We start from the raw sequence: 19589 nt of genomic DNA, 5'->3' as shown, positions 1-19589 counted from the left end.
TCAGGAACTGCAGGACGAGTGTTCTTCCCCCTACCCAGGCACCTCTGCCACCTTCAGACCTCATGGTCCTAAAGTGCAAACCCTCACAGCCCTTCTGCCCAGGCCCCTTGGCCCAGGCCCCTCAAAAAGAAGCACAGCACGAATCTCAGTTTTGCTTTCATTCACATTTCTCCTGACCCAACATAGTTTTTACATACAGCTCTCCAAAAGCTCGGCTAACGTACAAGTCCTTCCTCTGCTGGGCTCTTGTTTTCATTTGAGTTTGTGTTGTAGTTTTGCTTTTATTTAAACCAAGAGAGTATAGATATATGTCAGATAATTGCGTATGGAATTAAACAAAATTTAAACCCAAAAAGTAATATAAAAGAGTTTGGACACCTTTGTTAGAGCCTGAGGTCATTCAGCTGTGGAGAGTGGGGAGGAAGTGGAGTAGTGCCACTACAGCTGAGTGTCATGCCAGGGTGCCTGTGCCTCAGGGAGGAGAGCCGAGCATGCCCTGCAATGCCCACTCACGCTAATTTGGATTAATACTGTGAGAGAAAACTGACTCCAGCATTCATTCCTAATGCTTCCATTTGGGCCTGTTGCTGGTGAAACAGCACCCAGCTGGCAGCCTGGAAAGCCCCAGCTGTTTCCCCGGCTCGGCTCGGCTCGGCTCGGCTCAGCTCAGCTCACTGTGGCTCACCATGAGAATCTTGATCTCGCTGCTCTGGAACTTTTGAACTTAATGTACTGGAAGGAAAAGAGAGGGGACAGTGACTGCAGTCCTGCAAAGCTGGCTTGGCAGAGACTCTGTGTGCATGCGTGCGTGTGTTTGGGGGTTTGAACCTTGGGCCTCCTCTCAGGTGCTGTAGCCATAGCCAGCCCCAGAGAAAGTCTTGTAAGAAGGAATTTGAGCAGGTAGTGGAGGAGCTCCTTTGTGTGAAGACACTGTGTGGGATTGAAAGGGAGTATTTGAAGCCCTGTTGCTCTGGATGCTGAGGAAAAGTGAGAGTCAGACAAATTTACCTTAAAATGTCTTCCCCTTCTGACTGGACACAGCTCTGCCCTGGGGTTCTTGTACATGAGCCTTTAGCTGAGACCTGACTGGGTTATGTGACCCACTGATTTTAACCAGGACTGTGTGTGTGGCCATACCACTATGCCTTACTGGTGAGGCAGGAACTCCCCACATTCCAGAATCTACCCTTAGCCAGTAGTTCATCCTCAAGGAAATCCACGTCTTGAGCTTCTCCTGAACCCACACCCGACCAGCAGTGAGCCCAGCTGCAGCTGCTGTGAGTTCACGGTTGCAGTTGTGCCTTGCTCAGAAGATGGAGGTTTACAGCTGTTCTCCGTATTTTCCAGTTCTTAGATCCTCCCTGGCCTCTCTTCTGCAATGCTCCCTAGCCGTAGGACGGATGGTATAGATGTCTTGCTTAGGACTGAGCAGTCAACATTCACAGGTGAGCCCCTTGAGCAGTCGTGAATCTCTGCATCCACTCTGTACTGGAAAGAAGGATTTACTGATTCAGGCTGAGAGTAGCGTTTGTCTGTGGGTGAAAACATACATATCTAGTAGGCAGGTCTTGTTTGTTTGTTCATAAATCCAAGCATGGATTTGTAACCTGAATCCAGGCTTTAAGTCCAATCAGAGAGGGATTGGTTACGTCCATAACAGTTATTGCCAGTATTGTGTAGTTGTGCATGGCTTGCTGTCCGTTTGCTATTGTAGGTTGTGTAGTTGTGCATGGCTTGCTGTCCGTTTGCTATTGTAGGTTGTTGGGTTCACAGCTGGGTCAGACTGTTGACACCTTTTCTCCTTTAGCAGCTTCCTAGTATCTTCTGGCACTATGACAGCCAGCCAGCAGGAAGAAAGTCTCTGTCTCAGTCCCAGCCTGACTCCTTTATTCTTGCAATCAGAGTGCATAGTGTCTGAGGCAATAGGCTCTAATTGTCTAGTTCTGCTGAGTTACCAAGAGGGATGGCAGGAGCCACTAAGACTTCCTTAGCCATGCCTGGTATTGGAATCTTTTAAAATAATCAATGGTGTCTGGAAGCATTATAATAGAGACTTTCAGGCCCCACCCCCGTGTGTCTGTCTTTTTAAATTGTGTTATAAGGGACTATATTGTTACGACATTTTGAAAAGATCTATTTCCCTTTTCTTCCTCCAACTTTTCTCATGCCTTCCCTCAAATTTATGGCCTCATTTTCCTTTAATGATTCTAATACATACACACACACACATAATCTGTACACATTTATTATACAGCCATACATATAAAAATAACACTTGCTGAGTCTGTTTAGTTCAGGGATGGTATTGATATTGATAACCAATTACAGGGCTCATCTTGGGAAAGACTTATTCTCTCTCAGCAGTCACTAGTCGCCTGTAGTATTTGGAACGGGGCCTGGTGAGGTTTCTTCTTTCCACAGTGGCATGTCTATTGGTGCTGACCTTGTCTGAGCCTTGTTTAGGCAGCCATATTATTTAGATAGTTTCAGCACAGCTTCCCTGCCTTTTCTAGGAGGCCCAGTCTCACAGCCGATTTCTTGATCCTCTGGCTCTCACAATCTTCCCGCCTCCTTTTCATAGACGTTGCCTGAGCTTTAGGTGCAGGTGTTGTGCTGTAGTTGTGCCACTGGGGCTGGGCACCCCGCGATCAGTTAGTTGTTCTCTACGCTTGGACCAGTTGTAGCTTTCTGACGTGGTCTCCGTGCGCTATAAAAGCTTCTTGATGAGTGGTGGGAGCTATGCTTGCCTGTGAGCGTAAGGATACATATGCAGACTGCAGGTAAGAGTTGTGTTGATTTAGTAAAGTGGTAGCAGTGGGTTCTCAGAGACCCATGGCATCATTAGCCCCAGGCGGTTAACTGGGTTTCCAGGACCAGAAATGATTTCCCTCCTGTCGAGTGGGAAGTCCTTAAGTGCAGTTAATGCCTGTTGGTTATGCCAAGTTAAGTGCTCCGCTATTGCACCTCTGGGAATCTCTTGTTATGCTGTTATTGTCCCTATGAATACACACACACACACACACACACACACACACACACACACACACACACACACACGCACGCACATATGTATATGTGTATATATGTATGTATGTGTATATATGTATTTATATGTATATCTTTCAGCCTGTTTGACCTCCCTCTGTGACTCATCTCCTTATCTCCAAAAGAAAGATTAAAAAAAAACCCTTTCACCTGGAGTTCATTCTTGACAGGGAATAAGGCATTAGAACATTTTCTTAGCAGTTTTTGAGTATGTCTGCTGCATTCCATATGCCTACTTGCAATCCACACTGAGAGAAAAGGGTGGATTCTCCTTCTTCTGCCCTGAACACTCCACCTTAGGGATCAGTGTGACTCTGAGTTTGCCCGGCCATGCTAGTTGGACATATTGGTTACTTAGGACGTGGCACCAATCAGGAAGCAGATTGCTCCACAATACTCAAGGCCTGCCCTCCCTACCCCAGGGACTGCCTTTTGGGGAAGAAGGCTTGTAAGAATTATGTTTGGAGGGAGACTGGAAAGGTATATATACAGGTTTCATCTTTCTTCCTGGTAGGCATAGAGATGTGAGAAGAGGCAGAAAAGCCTTCATAGCACAGTGTGAAGGACAGTGAGTGAGCAAAACTTGAGGTTGGTCTCCTTGTTCTTGTCAGTTTTGTTTTTTGTTCTTTGTTTTTTTGAGACAGGGTTTCTCGAACTCACAGAGATCCACCTGCCTCTGCCTCTCTGAGTGATAGGATTAAAGGTGTGTGCCACCACTACTGGCTTTCCTTGCTCTTGTTTAGAGAGGTTAAGAATGATTCACAGGAAATATTATTCGGTATGTCACAGCTTTCCACAGCCATTAAAAATACACTGTGGTTCTGAGTGATACCTCCCAGTGTTTTGGATCTGGGTCTCCTTGCCCCTGAGGTCTGTGGTATTTGTGGTATATGGTACTGTTTCTGTAGCCTTCAGATCATTTCTCTTCTCCATATCCTGGGTGATATGCAGGTGACGGCCTGGAGCGTTTGCATTGTGTGTGAATTATGGTTCTTAACCAGTTTGATTACCTAGCAAGTCTTCATGAAAATGGGGTGTGTTTGCTGTTGCTACAATGTTGTAGGAAATGTGGTGTGTCATCTGTCATCTACACAGCATAGACATCATTCTCATCTCATTCCTTCTGTCCTCTGCAGGCTTACTACATCAATACCCCAGACAATCAGAAAACTATGTTGCACAGTATAGAATAGTTTGCCAAAGATATATGGCCTCAGAGTTGGTAGAAGGAGAATTCCAAGCAAGATCTTAGTGGAAGAATTAGGTCTTAAAAACATTGGCGTGAGACTTAGGAGGTATTGGTCATAGGGTGGGTAGGCAACAGGCCTCTACCATGATGGGGCCAAGTATCCGTTGATGTCATGCCACAAAACAGTAAGCTCTCGAACATGAAATATTGAACACGGACATGACACTTCACATAGGTAAAGTATTTTATGTAGGCAGCTTGTCTTTGTGTGGCCTATTTCTGGCTTTGTGCAAAACCCTCAAACTCTGAGGCCTCTCCCCCATTTTTCCCCTGCAATGAGGACAACCCTGCTAACTCAGCATTGTAATAGGAAGGAAATGAAGTTATGGGTGTAAGCTGTTAGCGTAATGCCTGGCCTGCTCAGCGATGCACGCCAGTGATTCCAGCACTCAGGGAAACAGAAGTGGGCAGATCTCTGTGAGTTTGAGGCCAGCCTGGTCCAGGGCTACACAGAGAAACTCTATCTTGAAAACTCAAAAAACCAAACCAAACCAACTAACCAACCAACCAACCAAAACCAAGCAGAGCCGCTGCTTCTCTAGGAGCACAGATGGGACGGCACTTTCACATCGTCCTTCACTGCTTTCATTACCATTGCTTCACAACCAGCGGCCGGCGTAAGAACCTTCCATCATGCTCAGAGGTCCTTGGGTCAGGAATTTGTAAAGGGCTCAGTAGGATGTCTACTTCTTGGTGTCCTGGGCTTTAGCTGCAAAGACTCAGAGTGAGGCCACAGGGAGAGAAAGGGATAATCGTCCATCTGAAGAGTGTTTCCCATCTGGGAGGCTTTGAGGGATCATGGCCATGGCCCCCTGAAGGCCCTTCACTTTCTGTGATAGCTCAAGGCTGAAACAAAGCTGTACCCATGAACAAGGTAGAAACTGCACCGTCTTTTCTGAGGTAGCTTAGAAGCTGTGCAGTACTGTTTCTACACACTGCATAGTTATAGGGAGCCTCGAGGGCAAGCAAGGTCCAGTGCAGAAGACAGACCCACCTCTCAGCGGAGATACTGAGGTCATTCTGGAGAAAGCACTGAGGGAGGGAGGTGTGTGAACATGGAAATGCATTCTCCTGTGCTCACCAAGGAAGCAGACAGAGCGTGGAGTTGCAAGATCTGGGGCATCTGTGCAGCAGCCACACTCTGTGTGTGTGTCATTATGTCGGGAAAGAGGAACATGCTGACAAAACCCTCAATGGTCAGTTTACTTCCTCTTTCTCAGTTATTCTCATCCTGTTTATAGTTGGGTGTGACCAGGCCTGAATAATTGGGCTGTCCCTGGTCAGTTTGAGCTGTTAAAATGGGAGAAGGAAGCAGGACAGGAAGGTGCTTGAGGTTCTTTTTTCCGCTTTAAGACAGTGGCTGCCTGGAAGGCCTGCTTCTGGCTTTCTGCTTCCTACTTGTGATGTCTCTGTCTAGCTGGGCTCAGGGCTCAAGCCTCAGCTGTGTTATCTGGGCTTAATTTACACAAAGTGGCAATGACTGTAGATGTCTAATTTGACATCGTTTGAAGCAGCTATATTTTAGGATGTGAGAGAGGAGACGCGTGCTGGGAGACTCAGTTGGACAGCTGACTCCGACTTTTCTGTTTGAACCACAAGCAGCTTTTTCTCAGCAGTGTGGGAGCCATGGGAAGGGGTACAGTGGCCAAGCAGGAGATGAAAGTGAAGTCCCAGGAAGCTGGGGCTGGCCAGTGTCACTTTTCAAGTCTGATGAGTTACCACCTATAAATACATCAGTTCCCTATCTTGTCTCCCGCCCTGCAGCTCAGTAAGCTGTGGAAATCCACGTCATGCTGTTGAATCACGTGGCAAGCACAGGTGGTGCACACGATGAAGGCACATCTTTTGATTTGTTTCCCCTGCTCTGATCCACATGTATATACACTCTCCTGAGTCGGGAGTGGATGGAACCCCAAAACCCTTAAGTGTGAGCTGAGGCCCCAGTATCCAAGTCCTGTGAAGTAATTCCTGGACTGGGTCCCAAGCCCTGGGAAGCTTGATCTCTGTGTATGAAATTAATTTCTGTCTCTTTCTCTGCTTAGCCCCATCCTCAACCGGTAGTTGGCCTCAGCTATTTTATTAATTGCTTTTCTCACTGATGAGACAAAATGGCTGACAGAAGCAACCTAATGAAGGAAGGGTTTGTTTTGGCTCACTCTGAGGACAGCATGGCCGCAAGAGTAGCTGCAGCCTGAGCCCTCTGGATGCAGTATCTCCAAGCAGATACACCAGTACCGCTGCCCGGCTTATTTTAAACCCTTTTCCCATTCAGTCCAGGATTCTCCAGCCTACGGGATGGCTCCGCCCACATTCAGATTGGGTCTCCTCACTTTAACCTCTCTGGAAACAACCTTACAAATACCCTGAAGTGTGTCTCCTAGATGATTGTGAGTCCAGTCAAACCAACAGTCTCCTCTCTAGACAATGCCAGGTTACAAACTGTGTTCTTCCCGCCCGTCCATCGCTCTTGCACTTGACTGTGTTTCATTGCAGCCATAGTGGCTACACTGAAGCACAGATCTTATCACTTCTCTTCCGTGCTTAAAGACTCATACCACTCTAGTGTAACTTCTAAGCTCCTTGGCACAGTCCTATTCCCGCCCTTCACTCCCCTCCACCTCCTACTCTCCCAGCACCACCCACTACCACTGGCTCTGCCCTGCTCTCCCAGCACCACCCACTACCCAGGCCTTGCACTGAGCTGTGTCCTCCTGCCCTGCTTTTCCTTGTTGCTCTGACTGTGACTCCCCTACCCCAGCCTTCTGAGTAGCTGGGATTACAGGTCAGCACCTCCAGGCTCCACCTCTCTTCTTCACAAACGTTCTGCTCTACCTGCAAGGGATTGCTTCCTGGACGTCTTCACACTCACCTTACCCAGTGGGCTGGAATCACGTGATTCCCTCTGCCGGTTCAGAGTAACTTTCTCTTGATTCTCTTCCCTGCGCCAAGCCCCATCCTTTCTTTACAGCTCAGAGAGAGGCTTTGTGTTCTCCCTCTCACTGCGGTTCAGTTTCCTCAGTACCTTCCACTAACCTCATGAGAGCAGCAGGGCCCCCTACCTCATGACTCCCTCGCTGGGGAAGTACCTGCCACAGTTTCATGCACAGATGCAGTTTAGGAAGATCTCTTACAATGTGCTCACATGAGTAAGTTACGTAAAGATGGTTGATGTGGGGTAAGTGCTCAGTAAACAGTAGTGATTTACAGCCACCGTGGGTAGCGAAGCAGTGTGAGAACAGGGCCCGCTTCTTGCTGTTTTCCTGTAGGGGTCATCTGTAGGCTCTGCTCGCCGGCCCTCCCTGTGCCTACTGCTGACTGTCCAGGGGTCAGAACAGCTGGGTTTTTAACTTGCTGAGGCCTTGACTTCCCAGGCATGAGTACTGTCTGAGAGGAGCCTTACTTTCTTGGAGTAAGAGCCTGGGTTTTCTCTTGGTTTTCGTTCTGATCTTGGATAGGGACTGTATTCTAGAGGCTCTCGCCAACTACAGGCCCTTTGAGCCCCAGTTTTCTCGTGGGTAAAAAGGAGATGCTATGCAGTTTTCAGGGTTGCTGAGAGGATGCAAGAAACAGTAGCTGGGCTATTATTGATAAGCGACTCCTTCCCAGAGAACTAAGTGACACTGCAGTTAGGCAGGTGGGGCCTGATGTTCCAGCATGCCAGGCAGGCGACTCCCTGGGCAGAGGAAGGGCCTCTTACTTCAGGGCTGCCCCTAGCCACCCTGGTCACTTCTGTTTTCTGCCTACTCTTCAGCTTAGATCCCTGAGCCTTGAGGGAGGAGGTAGATGAAAATATCTCAGGAGGGGAAAAGCATGAGCAAAAAATATTATATGACAGGAAAAAGAAAAAGGATGGGTGACTAGGGCAACCTTGGGTTGGGATGTGAATGAAAAATGAAATAAAAGGAGGAAGACATGGCTACTCCTAAAAGTATGGAGAAGATTTTTATTGTAGGCATAAGGAGGAAAGCAGGCAGAGGGGAGAGTCAATGCTGAACACAGCCCGCAGACTAAACCAGACCATGAGAGCGCAGAGGAGAAGAGCAAGAGAGGTGGCCTGGGCCAAGAGGCCAAGAGAGCAGGGTAGCCAAAATGGATGCGTTATATAGAGATCAGGCTTGAGGAAGGGAAGTGGAAGCCTAGCTCCCCTGCAGAGAGGTTAGAGTAGGGGTAGGGGTGAGAAGTGCTGGGCGGAGCCACGGGTAGTGGGTGGTGCTGGGCGGAGCCACGGGTAGTGGGTGGTGCTGGGCGGAGCCACGGGTAGTGGGTGGTGCTGGGCGGAGCCACGGGTAGTGGGTGGTGCTGGGAGGAGCCACGGGTAGTGGGTGGTGCTGGGCGGAGCCACGGGTAGTGGGTGGTGCTGGGCGGATCCACGGGTAGTGGGTAGGCTGGGAGAGCTGAGTAGAGCCACGGGTGGAGGAGCCACACACAGGTAGTGGGAGAACTAGCCAGCATCAGCTTCGATAAATTAATAGGCACCTTAGACATCTGCCATGATTTCTGAGACCTAACAGGATAGAGTAAGGAAGGAAATCTGCTTCTTGTGAATGAACAGCTTCTTGTGAACTGTCATTGAGTGCTCCATGGTATGGCTAAAGGTGGGAGAATGAGTGAATATGAGAATATATAGACAACATCACAGGGGTGAGGAGAATGAGTGGCTGGGGGAGGGAAGCCATGAGCTGGAGGTGAGAAGGGCTAGGATGTGAGCATGAACTTTAAAATGTGTAGTAGGTATTTGTGATACTAGTGGACCTGGTGCTTTGGAATGCTAGTAGGCACCACAGATAGTCCTTATGCCTTTTAGAATGTGAGGAAATGGACTCTCCTTTGGAGCTGATGAATGGAACCTCTCTGGTGGAGGAGTGAAGGAGGTTTTTTCCTGGGGTGGGTGGGCAGTGGGTGATGTTTCTTCCAGCGTTGGTTCAGGCTGCTGGTGCACTGTGGGGCTGGAGTCCCGAGGTCTGCGACGTGACACTTGCCCTTGGCATCTGTACTGTGTGAGTCTTAGCATTTGTCACCACTCTCTGGAGACTGTTCTGCTGTCCTAAGGTAGAGTCACCGAGTAAGATACAACATTCTAGAAAAGAGAACAGAACAGGTAGTTCGATGATTTTTAAAATTTTTTAATTTTATTAATTTATTCAGATTACAACTCAATTGTTATCCCATCACTTGTATCCTCCCATTCCTCCCTCCCTCCCGCTTTCACCCTATTCCCCTCCCCTAGGTCTAAGACCAAGGAAGACCTCATCCCCCACTATATGGTCATAGGGTATCAAGTCTCTTCTTGGTAGTCTGCTTATTCTTTCTTTGAGTGCCATCAGGCCTCCCCACCAAGGGGAGGTGGTCAAATATGGGGCACCAGAGTTCATGTCAGAGTTAGTCCCTGCTCTCCACATAACTGTGGAGAATGTCCTGTCCACTGGCTAGATCAGAGTAGGGGTTTAATGTTTACTACTTGTATTGTCCTTGGTTAGTGCAATAGTTTGAGCAGAGTCCCCTGGGCCCCGATCCACCCATCACGATATTCTTCTTGTAGGTTTCTAGGACCCTCTGGGTCTTTCTATTTCCCCATCTCCTATATTTCTCTTACCTAGAGTCCCAGTAGGATGTCCTCACATCTATCCCAATCTCCTGGTAAGTGAAGACTTTTGTGGGACATCCCTTGATGATGATTTCTTATGGGTCTCAGAGGACAGTGTGATGGGAAAGGGTAGGGAGACAGGAACTGAGGAAGCCACAGGGCCTAGAGGTCAGTAGAAAAGGAGTGATAGATCAGGCTTGTCTTGTAGTTCTAATAGCCTACAGTCTGAAGAACTGATGGGAGAAGATTCTGGAAGTTGAGACAGAGAAGGTGCTGGATTGGTAATGTCTGTTGTGATCCCCAGCTGTGTTAGGCCTGGAGGTTACACATTCCCATTATGAGAGTGATGTTCTCCTAGGGGAAAACAGGCCTTCAGGGTCCTAGGAATTCCTATGCTTCTTCAGTCTTATCCTTGTATTTGTGAGCATCTTAGATTTGGAAGCTAGCACAAGCCTGATGTTCTGATGCTCTGCCTGCATTTGCCAGGTGGAGCATCTCATGCAGTTTGCAGGGGCGGGCCGTACTACTCAATGGCCGGTCTCAGATCTTCTCTAAAGGCTTCATACTTGGGGTAAGAGGGTTGCTTGTCCTGCCCATTAGCTCTGTTGTTTTAACTCTCAAGCTAATGTATTGTCTTGCCCCTGGTGCTTTCAGCACATATTTGTCCTGGATTGTGCCTGGAAGACTGGAGAAATGTCTGCCAGCGAGCATTTACCACCACACCTGGCCAGAGCTGTCCTGATCTTATGAGCTTCTGAGATCCCCAAATGCTTGCTTTTAATCTAGGAATAAAAGGTCATTACAGAATAGCACTCAAGTTGTTTGCTTTTAGGCTAAGATACCCCGCCCCCCTCTGAGTTCCAATGGAAGGAGCTTTGTCTTCAGGAGTAAAATTAGTGTTGGTAATAATTTTGGTAGCATCTCTCCTAGTTTTCATTTTAAACACGGGTTTTCTTTCTTTGGTGTGTCAATGCTGTGACAGTGCCATGCAGAAAGTTACCTGGAGTGCTGGTGTGTCCAGCAGAGATGCACGCACTAGTTTCTTTAGATTCTAAACTTTAGAACATAGGATTAGAGGAGGTTCTTGCCCAATTTTATACAATCTGAGGCTGTCCCAGGATAAGAAGATGGCTTCAGTGCTGTAGAGAAACAGAAGGCATAGAGACAAAATTGCTCAGCATCTGGCCAGTGTCTAGGGGCATTGTGGAGTGCTGGAGAAGCCAGAGTGACTTTCCAGGCCTGCCTCTTCCTCTTAGATATGGAAAAGCCGTTTAACTTTGAGCCCCAGTTTTCTTGTGGGTAAAGTGATGCTTTGCAGCTTGCAGGGCTGCCGGAAAGAGTGGCTCAGACACCATGTCTGTGGAATCCCTGTAGTGCAACAGATATAGAGGCATGCAAGAAACAGTAGCCACTGCTATTACTAAGTGACTTAAATATATTAATTAACTACATATAGAAATGTAATGAGTTTGACAGTTTAGGTGACCATAAAAAAAACCTGTCACTTGGATTCCCGCTACACAGAGATCTTTAGTGTTTGCATCTCCATATATGTCTTTAAGGTGCTTTTTCCATGTGACAGAAGACAGATAGAATAGCTAAAATTTAAATTGAACTATTAATTTTGCAGACTACTGTTTTATTATAATGTAGTTACAGATAGTGTTAAACTGTTTAGTATATTGTGTGTTGGTGTGTGTGTGTGTGTGTGTGTGTGTGTGTGTGTGTGTTTGCGTTTGTATGAGTAAATGCAGGCACATGCAGGTCCTGGTGCACATGTGTGTGTGTTAGAGTATAGCCTTGGGTGTCAGTTGGCTTTCCACGTTTTTTGAGATAGTGTTTCTTGCTGCTTTTCTACTGTGTGAGCAGGGCAGCTGGCCTGTGAGCTTCTAGGGATCCTCCTGGCTCAGCCTCCCATCTTCCCAGAGGAGCCCTAGGATTACAGAGGCTCGCTCTATTGTGTCTCGCTTTTCGTGGGTTCTGGGAATTCAGACTCAGGCCCTCAAGTGCTTTCCCCCATTGAGCCAGCTTCACAGCCCCTACTATGCTAGTTTCTGTGTTGGTGATAAACTCAGGGCCTTATGCGCAGTAAAGAAGTGCTAGGCTACTGAGACGCATGCGTGTCCCCAGTAAAAGAATTTTAAGTATCGCATAGATGACCTAGGTTAAAAAGACAAAGCAGGTCACTGTTGCTTAGGTATCTGTTAATGTAATTAAATGTAAAGTTCAAAATGGTGGAATCTCTTTAAGGCAAAACAGAAGTGTAGCCAGACACAATGGTATGCACCTGTATTCCCAGCTAATTGGGAGTCTGAGACAGGAGGATTTCATAAGCTAGATAGTGTTTCCTGGTTAACAGTGAATGACCTTCTCAAAAAGGGATATCAATTCATGCCTATAATCCCAGTACTTAAGAGGCAGAAGTACAGGAGGCCACAGCCATCCTTGGCTACATGGTGTGAGTAAAGGCCAGCCAGGGGTGCATGCTTCCTATTTCAGAAAAACAGAGAGAGGCTTAGAGAGAACCAAAGCATATACATGGCTAATAATAGAGAGCGAAGGTCTCTGATGCTTTTTCTGGCTGGTTAAACATCTTTGTGAGTCCTAGTTCAATTTCTTTTTCAACACTAAGTCCTTTAGCGTGGAGTCTGGTTCATTTGGATTTTCAATATACAGACTTTTTTTTTTCATGTAGAAAGATTTGTATCAAAACTTATTATAGAATGTGACATAATACTTTAAAAATATACAGCAGAAGCATATGTTTCAGGTTGGTTCATTTCACAGCAGCACAGAGGGGCTCTGCAAAACTCTCCTGAGAGCTGGCTCACTGGGATGCTGCTTCTGTGTAGCTGTGGAGTTTGAATCCATGTATGTGGTGGTTTGAGTGTGCAGTGTCCCTCCCAGGCTCCTGGGTTTGAACATTTGGTTCTTGGGGCGGGGGTGGAGGAAGGGGGAGGGGGGGTGACGAAGGGTGGGGAGGCATAGGTGTTGTGGGAAGGGGGTTGCTGTCTGGGGAAGCTACATGAAAGTGGATGGCAGAAACTGGACTGCGGGGTTGGCGTTAGACCCCAGTTATAACCCAGTCCAGGTTCCTGCCCAAGCTCTGTGTTTCTTGAGTGCCAATCCTATGTAACCCATGCCTTGTGCTCCCACTGTGGTGAGCTGCAACCCCCGAGCCATGAGCCAGAATAAACCTTCCCCCCAGGAGTTGTTTCTGCCCGGTATTCTGACACAGCAATGACAAAAGTAGCAACACAGAACATTTGTGGCAAGAGACAGAGCTGTTGCCATGATGGACCCGGCAGTTTAGTTCAGGCCCTTGGAACTGGTTTGTGGGAGGGATGTGGAAGGGTTTGAAGCTGCCGAATACTGTAAGCAGAGCTTAGTGGGGTATTCTGGTGGCAGTTCTGAAGACTAGGATGCAGCTAGAAATGCAGACAGCAGGCCGGTCTCCTGGTGCTTCTGAGGGGAACAAAGTCTACTTTGGTGGTTAGTGTTTTTGTCAACTTGACACAAGCTAGAGTCGTCTGAGAAAAGGCAATGTCAATTGAGAAACTGTCTCCATCCAGTTGGCCTCCAGTGGGCGTGGCACACTGTGGGTGCTGCCACCCCAGGGCAGGCGGTCCTGGGCTATATAAGAAAGTGGGCTGAGCAAGCCACGAAAAAAGCAAGCCAGGGAGCAGCACCCCTCCAAGGTCTCTCTTCACGTTTCTGCCTGAGTCCCAGTCCTTCATCAGGGACCACGAGCTGTAAGATGAAATAAGCCCTTCCCTCCCTGGGTTGCTTTCAGTCATGGTGTTTATCACAGCAGAAACCTAACAGGGTTGGCGCAACATCTCTGCCATTCACAGCTCTGCTGGCTCTGGTGTGGTCCCGGCTCGATGGTGGTCCTAGGTGGTAGCTGTCACTTTCCTCTTCCAGGCCACACAGTGTAGGGATGGGTGAAGATCAAGGCTCAAGGCCCCCCAGCCGCATACCACTGTCAAGTAACTGTTAATACTGATTGTTAACTGGCTGTCCTTGCAGCAAAAACTGACTGCATTACTGCATTGTGCTTTAAGTCACCATGCCCTTCTGGAACTGTGTACAGTGGATCTGTTGCTGTGCAGGGAAAGAGAACAAGTGAGGTGACCAACAGTGGGTCACAGATCTCAGGCTCTTCCTGCCATTAATCTCAGTCCTTCCATGACAGGCTGCCAGCATTGCTAGTGCTGCACAGGCCATTTCTGCTTTGTTTTCAGTTTGGCTTCTCTCACCGACAGTGCTGACTCTAACCTTCTGCTGTAACCCTTACTTACAGCTCTCTCCCTCCCTCCTTTCCCTCCCTCCTTTCCTCTCCTCTTCCTCTCCCTCTCCTCTCCCTCTCCCTCTTCCCTCCCTCTCATTTGCTAGCACTCTGGAGTTGGAGGCCTAGGGTTACTGTTGTGGATGGAAAAGGCCACAGGCACGTGGCTGCGTTAGGGCCTGTGATGTGCTGCTGACTGGCTGTATGTGCCTGCAGAAAGGGCAGCTATTTCTTCTTCTGGTTTTCAGCTGTGGGTAGGTGGTAATACTGAAATGTAAACACCCATAACTGTTCTCTTTGGGCTGCACACCACAGCATGGTTGTCTGGAGCCTTGGTTGAGGACTCAGTTATGTCTAGCTTCTGCTTTTCCTGCGGACCATCCTGTTTCAGTTTGAAAGTAGGCTTAGTAATTCACTTGCCTTCATTTTTGTTGAGAGGGTTAAAGATGATGATGAGTGTAACTCACGAAGGCCATGACCACTAGCTGTGGTATGTTTTCTCTTTAAGTCAGTGCTCACTATAACTTTAAGTAGCATCATAAAGACATTTCCTAAAGCAGAAAGGATAGTTTTAAAAGTTAGAGACCATTAGGATAGTTTCTTCAGTGACTGATGGAGGGCCCTAGAACAAGTATTTGCAGCCTAGTGCCCGAAGAGATTTAAAAGAAGCATTCTGTGATGCCTTGATTAAAAAAAAAAAAAAACTCAGTCAAGACACATTTGTCCAGTATCCTGTGCTCCACACAGGAGAGGCCATTATGGCTCAGCTTTGCGCTAGCTGAGACCAGGGAAAGATTCCGGTCCTGAGCACTCCTGGCTTTGTCTGTCTAGTTCAAGAGGAGGTGGATCCTTAGTGCCCAAAGACTCCATTTTCTCCACTCCTCCGTAGGCCTGTGTGCTTGTGACGAAGCCCGGCTTTGCTGGCTGTGCAGGTGGAACTTGGTGAGACTCTGCTGACGTGAACCCAGCCAGGGCCCCAGCTACTGCTGGCATCTCCCGGCCATGCTCCGGCAGCACCACACCTCTGCTGGAGCCTGGAGTCAGGGAGTCTAGGCAGTGAATCATTTGCCCAGTAAGCAAGTCTGCCCTCTCTTGGCCTTGCCCAAAGGGATAGAGTGGGCAGAGGGCCAGGCCGGGAGAGCTGGGGGATGTGCCCTGGCTGGCTGTACTGTTGTGCCTGGCAGTGGCCCCTGCCAGGTTTCCTGTTAGGCTCTTGCTGAGTCAGTGCAGAGGCACTGCCCCCATGTTAGCAGTGGCTCTGTGGGCACTCATAACTCCTGGCTGCAGCTGGGGTCCTAGATCACCCCTCTTCTTCCCTTGGAGACAATTGTAGTGCAGAAATGAAATGTCACAAATGTCACCTTGGGTACCCTAAAGCTGCAGTGGGAGGGCATGGGCTTTTTGCTTTCCCTCTGGCACAGTCACTTCCCCTAACATCTTTACCCTTGGGTTTTGGGTTCTGGATTTTTCCATTCTTACCTCAAGACAGTTGGCAGAGCTTGACTGAGCCCTGGGAAGACTGATGACGCTTTCAGGGAACTACAGACTTTAAGAATGTCAGAGGTAGAGAAGTAGAGTCCTGGAGAGGGCTTCACAGGTGTGGCACTGGGGCAGATCCGGCGTCCTAGGTCCCTGTCTGTCCCTCTTTTCTTCCTCTTCCTATGGAAGACACGCCCATATGAGGAGAATGGCACCGTGAATCCTCTTCTACTCTGTCTCAGCAGTTACCAGCTCATAGCTCTTCTTCCTTCGGTCACTCTGTCCATTGCCATCCTGTACTATTTTGAAGGAAACCACCAACAGCCAATTAACATGTAAATATTTCAGTGTGTACCTTTAAAACTTAAGGAGTACCCCTTTGAACACAAGCATAACTATGTGCTGAATCACAGAAGAGAGCCAAGGATGAGCCTGACTCAGCAAAGTACTCTGTGGCACCCGCCTGTAATTCCAACACTCAAAAGAAGGCAGAGGCAGGTGTGAGTTCAAGGCCAGCCTGGTCTACAAAGTGAGTCCAGGACAGCCAGGGCTACACAAAGAAAGCCCATCTTGTAAAACAAACAAACAAACAAAAACAAAAAACAAAACAAAAAATAATAATACATTTAAATAATAAAAAAAAGAAAGTGGCAGAAAACAAAAAGGCAGAGAGGAGACATTAGGCCCATCCTACAGAAGCTGCTGCTGCCAGGAGCATTTGTAATTCTCCCCTCCCCTCCCCAAATGAAACTTAGAAAACCATGATGGGGAATAAAAACACAGTAGAAGGGTCAGAAGTCAGAGCAACAAAACCCAGAAAGAAAAGAAAAGAAAAGGAAAGAGTATGGAAAAAGCAAATGAGAGAAGGCAATTGGAGCAGCTGTCAAGAAGGCTTAGAGCGCACAGGTGCCTGCTAGGAAGACTGATGGGCTGGGTTGATCCAAGACCAACGTGGAAGGAGAGAACTGATTCCTACAGCTGTCCTTCAACTTGCACTTCAATGCTGTTAGCATGAGCATGTCTACACACACACACACACACACACACACACAATATCTGATTTTTAAACATGCTGGAGAACTAGTTCATGAAGCCCATTACCAGACAAGTAGGTGGTAGAACCTTTGGGAGACGAGGCCTGGCTGACATAAGTAGGTGGTTAAGAGCAGGATTTGGAAGGTTGTAGCTCAGTTTCGGGGCAGTAGCATGAGGACCACCACCACCATTCGATCCTCTGCAGTGCCCTCCTTAATGTGGTGGACTGAGGTCCTCTGAAGCAGAGAACCTGGATAAAACTGTCGCCTGGCTGATGCATCACTCCCTCTGACTCAGCTCCACTTTGTGTCATCATCCCCCAGTACTTGTCAACGTTAATGTTAGGGAAGCCATCGGCAGAGAAAATGCACAGGTGCACCTCAGTCAGTAACTGGCCAGGCAGGAGGCGGCGCTTGCCGAGAGCCTGACCTCATGCATGGCTCCTGGAGCAAGATGTCATAGGTTCTGGAAGAGAAGGAGGAGTCAGGTCCCATGGCGGTCTAGAGGGAAAGGGGGTAGGCACTGTGTAGGCATACGAACTGCTGGGTTGTGTGCAGTTGGTTTTGGCTGCTGAGGAGGAACTAGCAGTGGGATAGCAGAGTAGACAAGCCAGTCAGCTGCAGCACCGAGGAAACTGAGTTAAGCTTAGAGACAGAATTTCTTTCTCAACTCTGGATCACGTAGCACAGATGTGGAGAACAAGGCTATGAGGTGAGGAATATAGATTCTACTCTAATCCCCATCCCCATCCCTCACCAACCAGACACTGACCCAACCGATCTTCACATCTCTTTTGACATGGATGAGACAGGGAGAGTCATCCTGCCTCTCAGAGATGCCTAAAGGACTCTGTAACAGGTTTCTTCCTCACAGGGGCGAAGAAAGAACCTTCCTTCTTGCCCTGAACTCCCACTTACACAGATTCAGGCAAGGCCATGTCCTGCTAAACAGGCTATGCTCACACAAAACTTTTGAACCATCCCACTTGGGACAAGGAGGCTTGTCCTGCCTTTATCCAGGTAGCTCCCTAGTCACCTAACTCCACAGAGTTCCTTGTTACAGTATGGCATCTTAGACAGCTTGGTTCAGGTGATTTTTAGCTAGAATTGTCCCCTGCCAGGTTACACCTATGGCTGGGACCACCATGTGGGTGTGGTGGCTGCCTCATCTGCCATCCTGGGTGCACCAGGCTGCCTCCCACACTTCAGTGCCTTGAGGTCACCGCTGCACCAGCTCCTCTTCCTTGAGCATGCTCACTGAGGATATCATGAGTGTGCGCAACTGTGTGTCTCTGACCTTCCACAGCTCATCAGTCAGTCTCAATTGGTTGGGGGACCTGCCTGGAGTATGACAAAAACCTCCAGAGTCCAAGAGTATCAGTGGTGTCCAACCCACAGCACGTGGACCTCAAGTATCTAAGGTCACTATGGATGTGCTCCAACACTAAATGTAGACTTATTTAAAACACAGAGGGGAGAGTTGTTTTCATGGGTTTGTTTTTGGGTTTTGGGGTTTTTTGGTGTTTTTGTTTTTGGGTTTTTTTTTTTCAATATATATTTTTTGTATCCCATGTTGAACATGTATTCTTCCTCACAGAGGTGAAGAGGGAACCTTCCTTCTTGTACTGTGATGGTGTCAGTTTCACAGTGTCAGAGGAGGGTGGGATATGCCTGTAATGGGGTCACAGAGTTGTCTAGACACTGAAACTTTGAAAATCTAACATACATCTCCAGTGACCTGTGAGTGGGTATAATATATGTGTGCTTTGATGCAGGGAGCCCAGGTGGCTGCTGTTCATAAGGGTCTGTGTGGCTCATAGCAATTCTGTCACTGCAGCAGGGGATCAGGCTCTAAGTCAGGCCGCCTGGAGAGTGACACCATGTTGTCTGAGTGCCCCTTATCCTACATTTGTGGGACCAGAGAGTTTCAGAATTGGGGTCCTTTTAGACTTGTAAACACCTTTGTAGACTTGACCTCTAAATAGCTTTTGGATAAAGGATGTTCGGCCTGCAATGCCTACCTTGTAAGGGCATCGCAGAGACTTGAGAAGATGTCAACCAAAGTATAGTGTGCAGAGTGAACTGTTGTGGGCTTCAGATGGTGTTTTTGCTGTCAGTGTATGTCAGCGGAACAGCAGAGTCTGCAGGAGGTGGCAGGTGGGCGGCAGAGGCCCTGTGGCTGGTGCTTACCTGGTTTCTTCTCTGTTGCCTTCTTCTCTCAGTATTGATCCTGCAGAAAGTGGAGAATGGAGACCTGAGTAACAAGATTCTGAAGATCACTGACTTTGGGCTGGCTCGGGAATGGCACCGGACCACCAAGATGAGTGCGGCAGGGACATACGCTTGGATGGCCCCTGAAGTCATCCGTGCTTCCATGTTTTCCAAAGGCAGCGATGTGTGGAGGTAAGGTGCAGCCCCTGAGTTCCCAGGTCTGTTTTGCCTGCACACTTCAGGACTTGGAACTGAGGTTGCATAGACCCAAGGCACCCCATGTAGGTCTGCGACCTCTGTAATGATTTCCTAGTGTTGCTAAGGAATGTTGTGGCAATTGCTTCATCTGTGCAGGCACAGCATGTCCTAGATGGCTGGCTCTTCAGCAAAGCTCAGATTCCGGGGCACCACGCACTTCCATCTCTGACCTGTAGGGTGGGAAATCCCCTGCATCAAGCAGTAGCTTGGTTCAGGCACCTGGCTGGACTTCAGGAGCTGCTACTGCTAAGTGTGGGGAGGACTTAACCCGGGGTCTTCCCTGTAAGCTGCTGAGCCAGTGGGTCCTCTCTGTGCTGTCTTCTTTTTGATAACTTGGAAAATATCCTTCCCAGTTATCTGCTTATTCTCTTACTCAGGGCTGTGTGTATGTTGGACATTTATCTAGAAATGGGAATAAAGGGGTCCCTAGCAGGTTCTAAG

General features: G+C 48.2%; 1 protein-coding gene across 2 annotated transcripts in view; it reads left to right on the top strand.

Annotated features, from left to right (window-relative positions):
- Positions 1-19589, top strand: part of Map3k9 (mitogen-activated protein kinase kinase kinase 9) — a 59645-nt gene that overhangs the window by 19948 nt on the left and 20108 nt on the right. For both annotated transcript variants that reach the window (XM_051148582.1, XM_051148590.1), the window contains exon 3: positions 18902-19082. In XM_051148582.1, coding sequence (XP_051004539.1) covers positions 18902-19082 — 181 coding nt within the window. The remainder of the gene's footprint in view (positions 1-18901; positions 19083-19589) is intronic.

This window comes from Acomys russatus, chromosome 1 (genome assembly GCF_903995435.1).
Source record: "Acomys russatus chromosome 1, mAcoRus1.1, whole genome shotgun sequence".
NCBI classification, from domain to species: Eukaryota; Metazoa; Chordata; class Mammalia; order Rodentia; family Muridae; genus Acomys; species Acomys russatus.
Note: the sequence above shows the minus strand (reverse complement) of the source record. Positions and strands in the feature narration are given on the sequence as shown.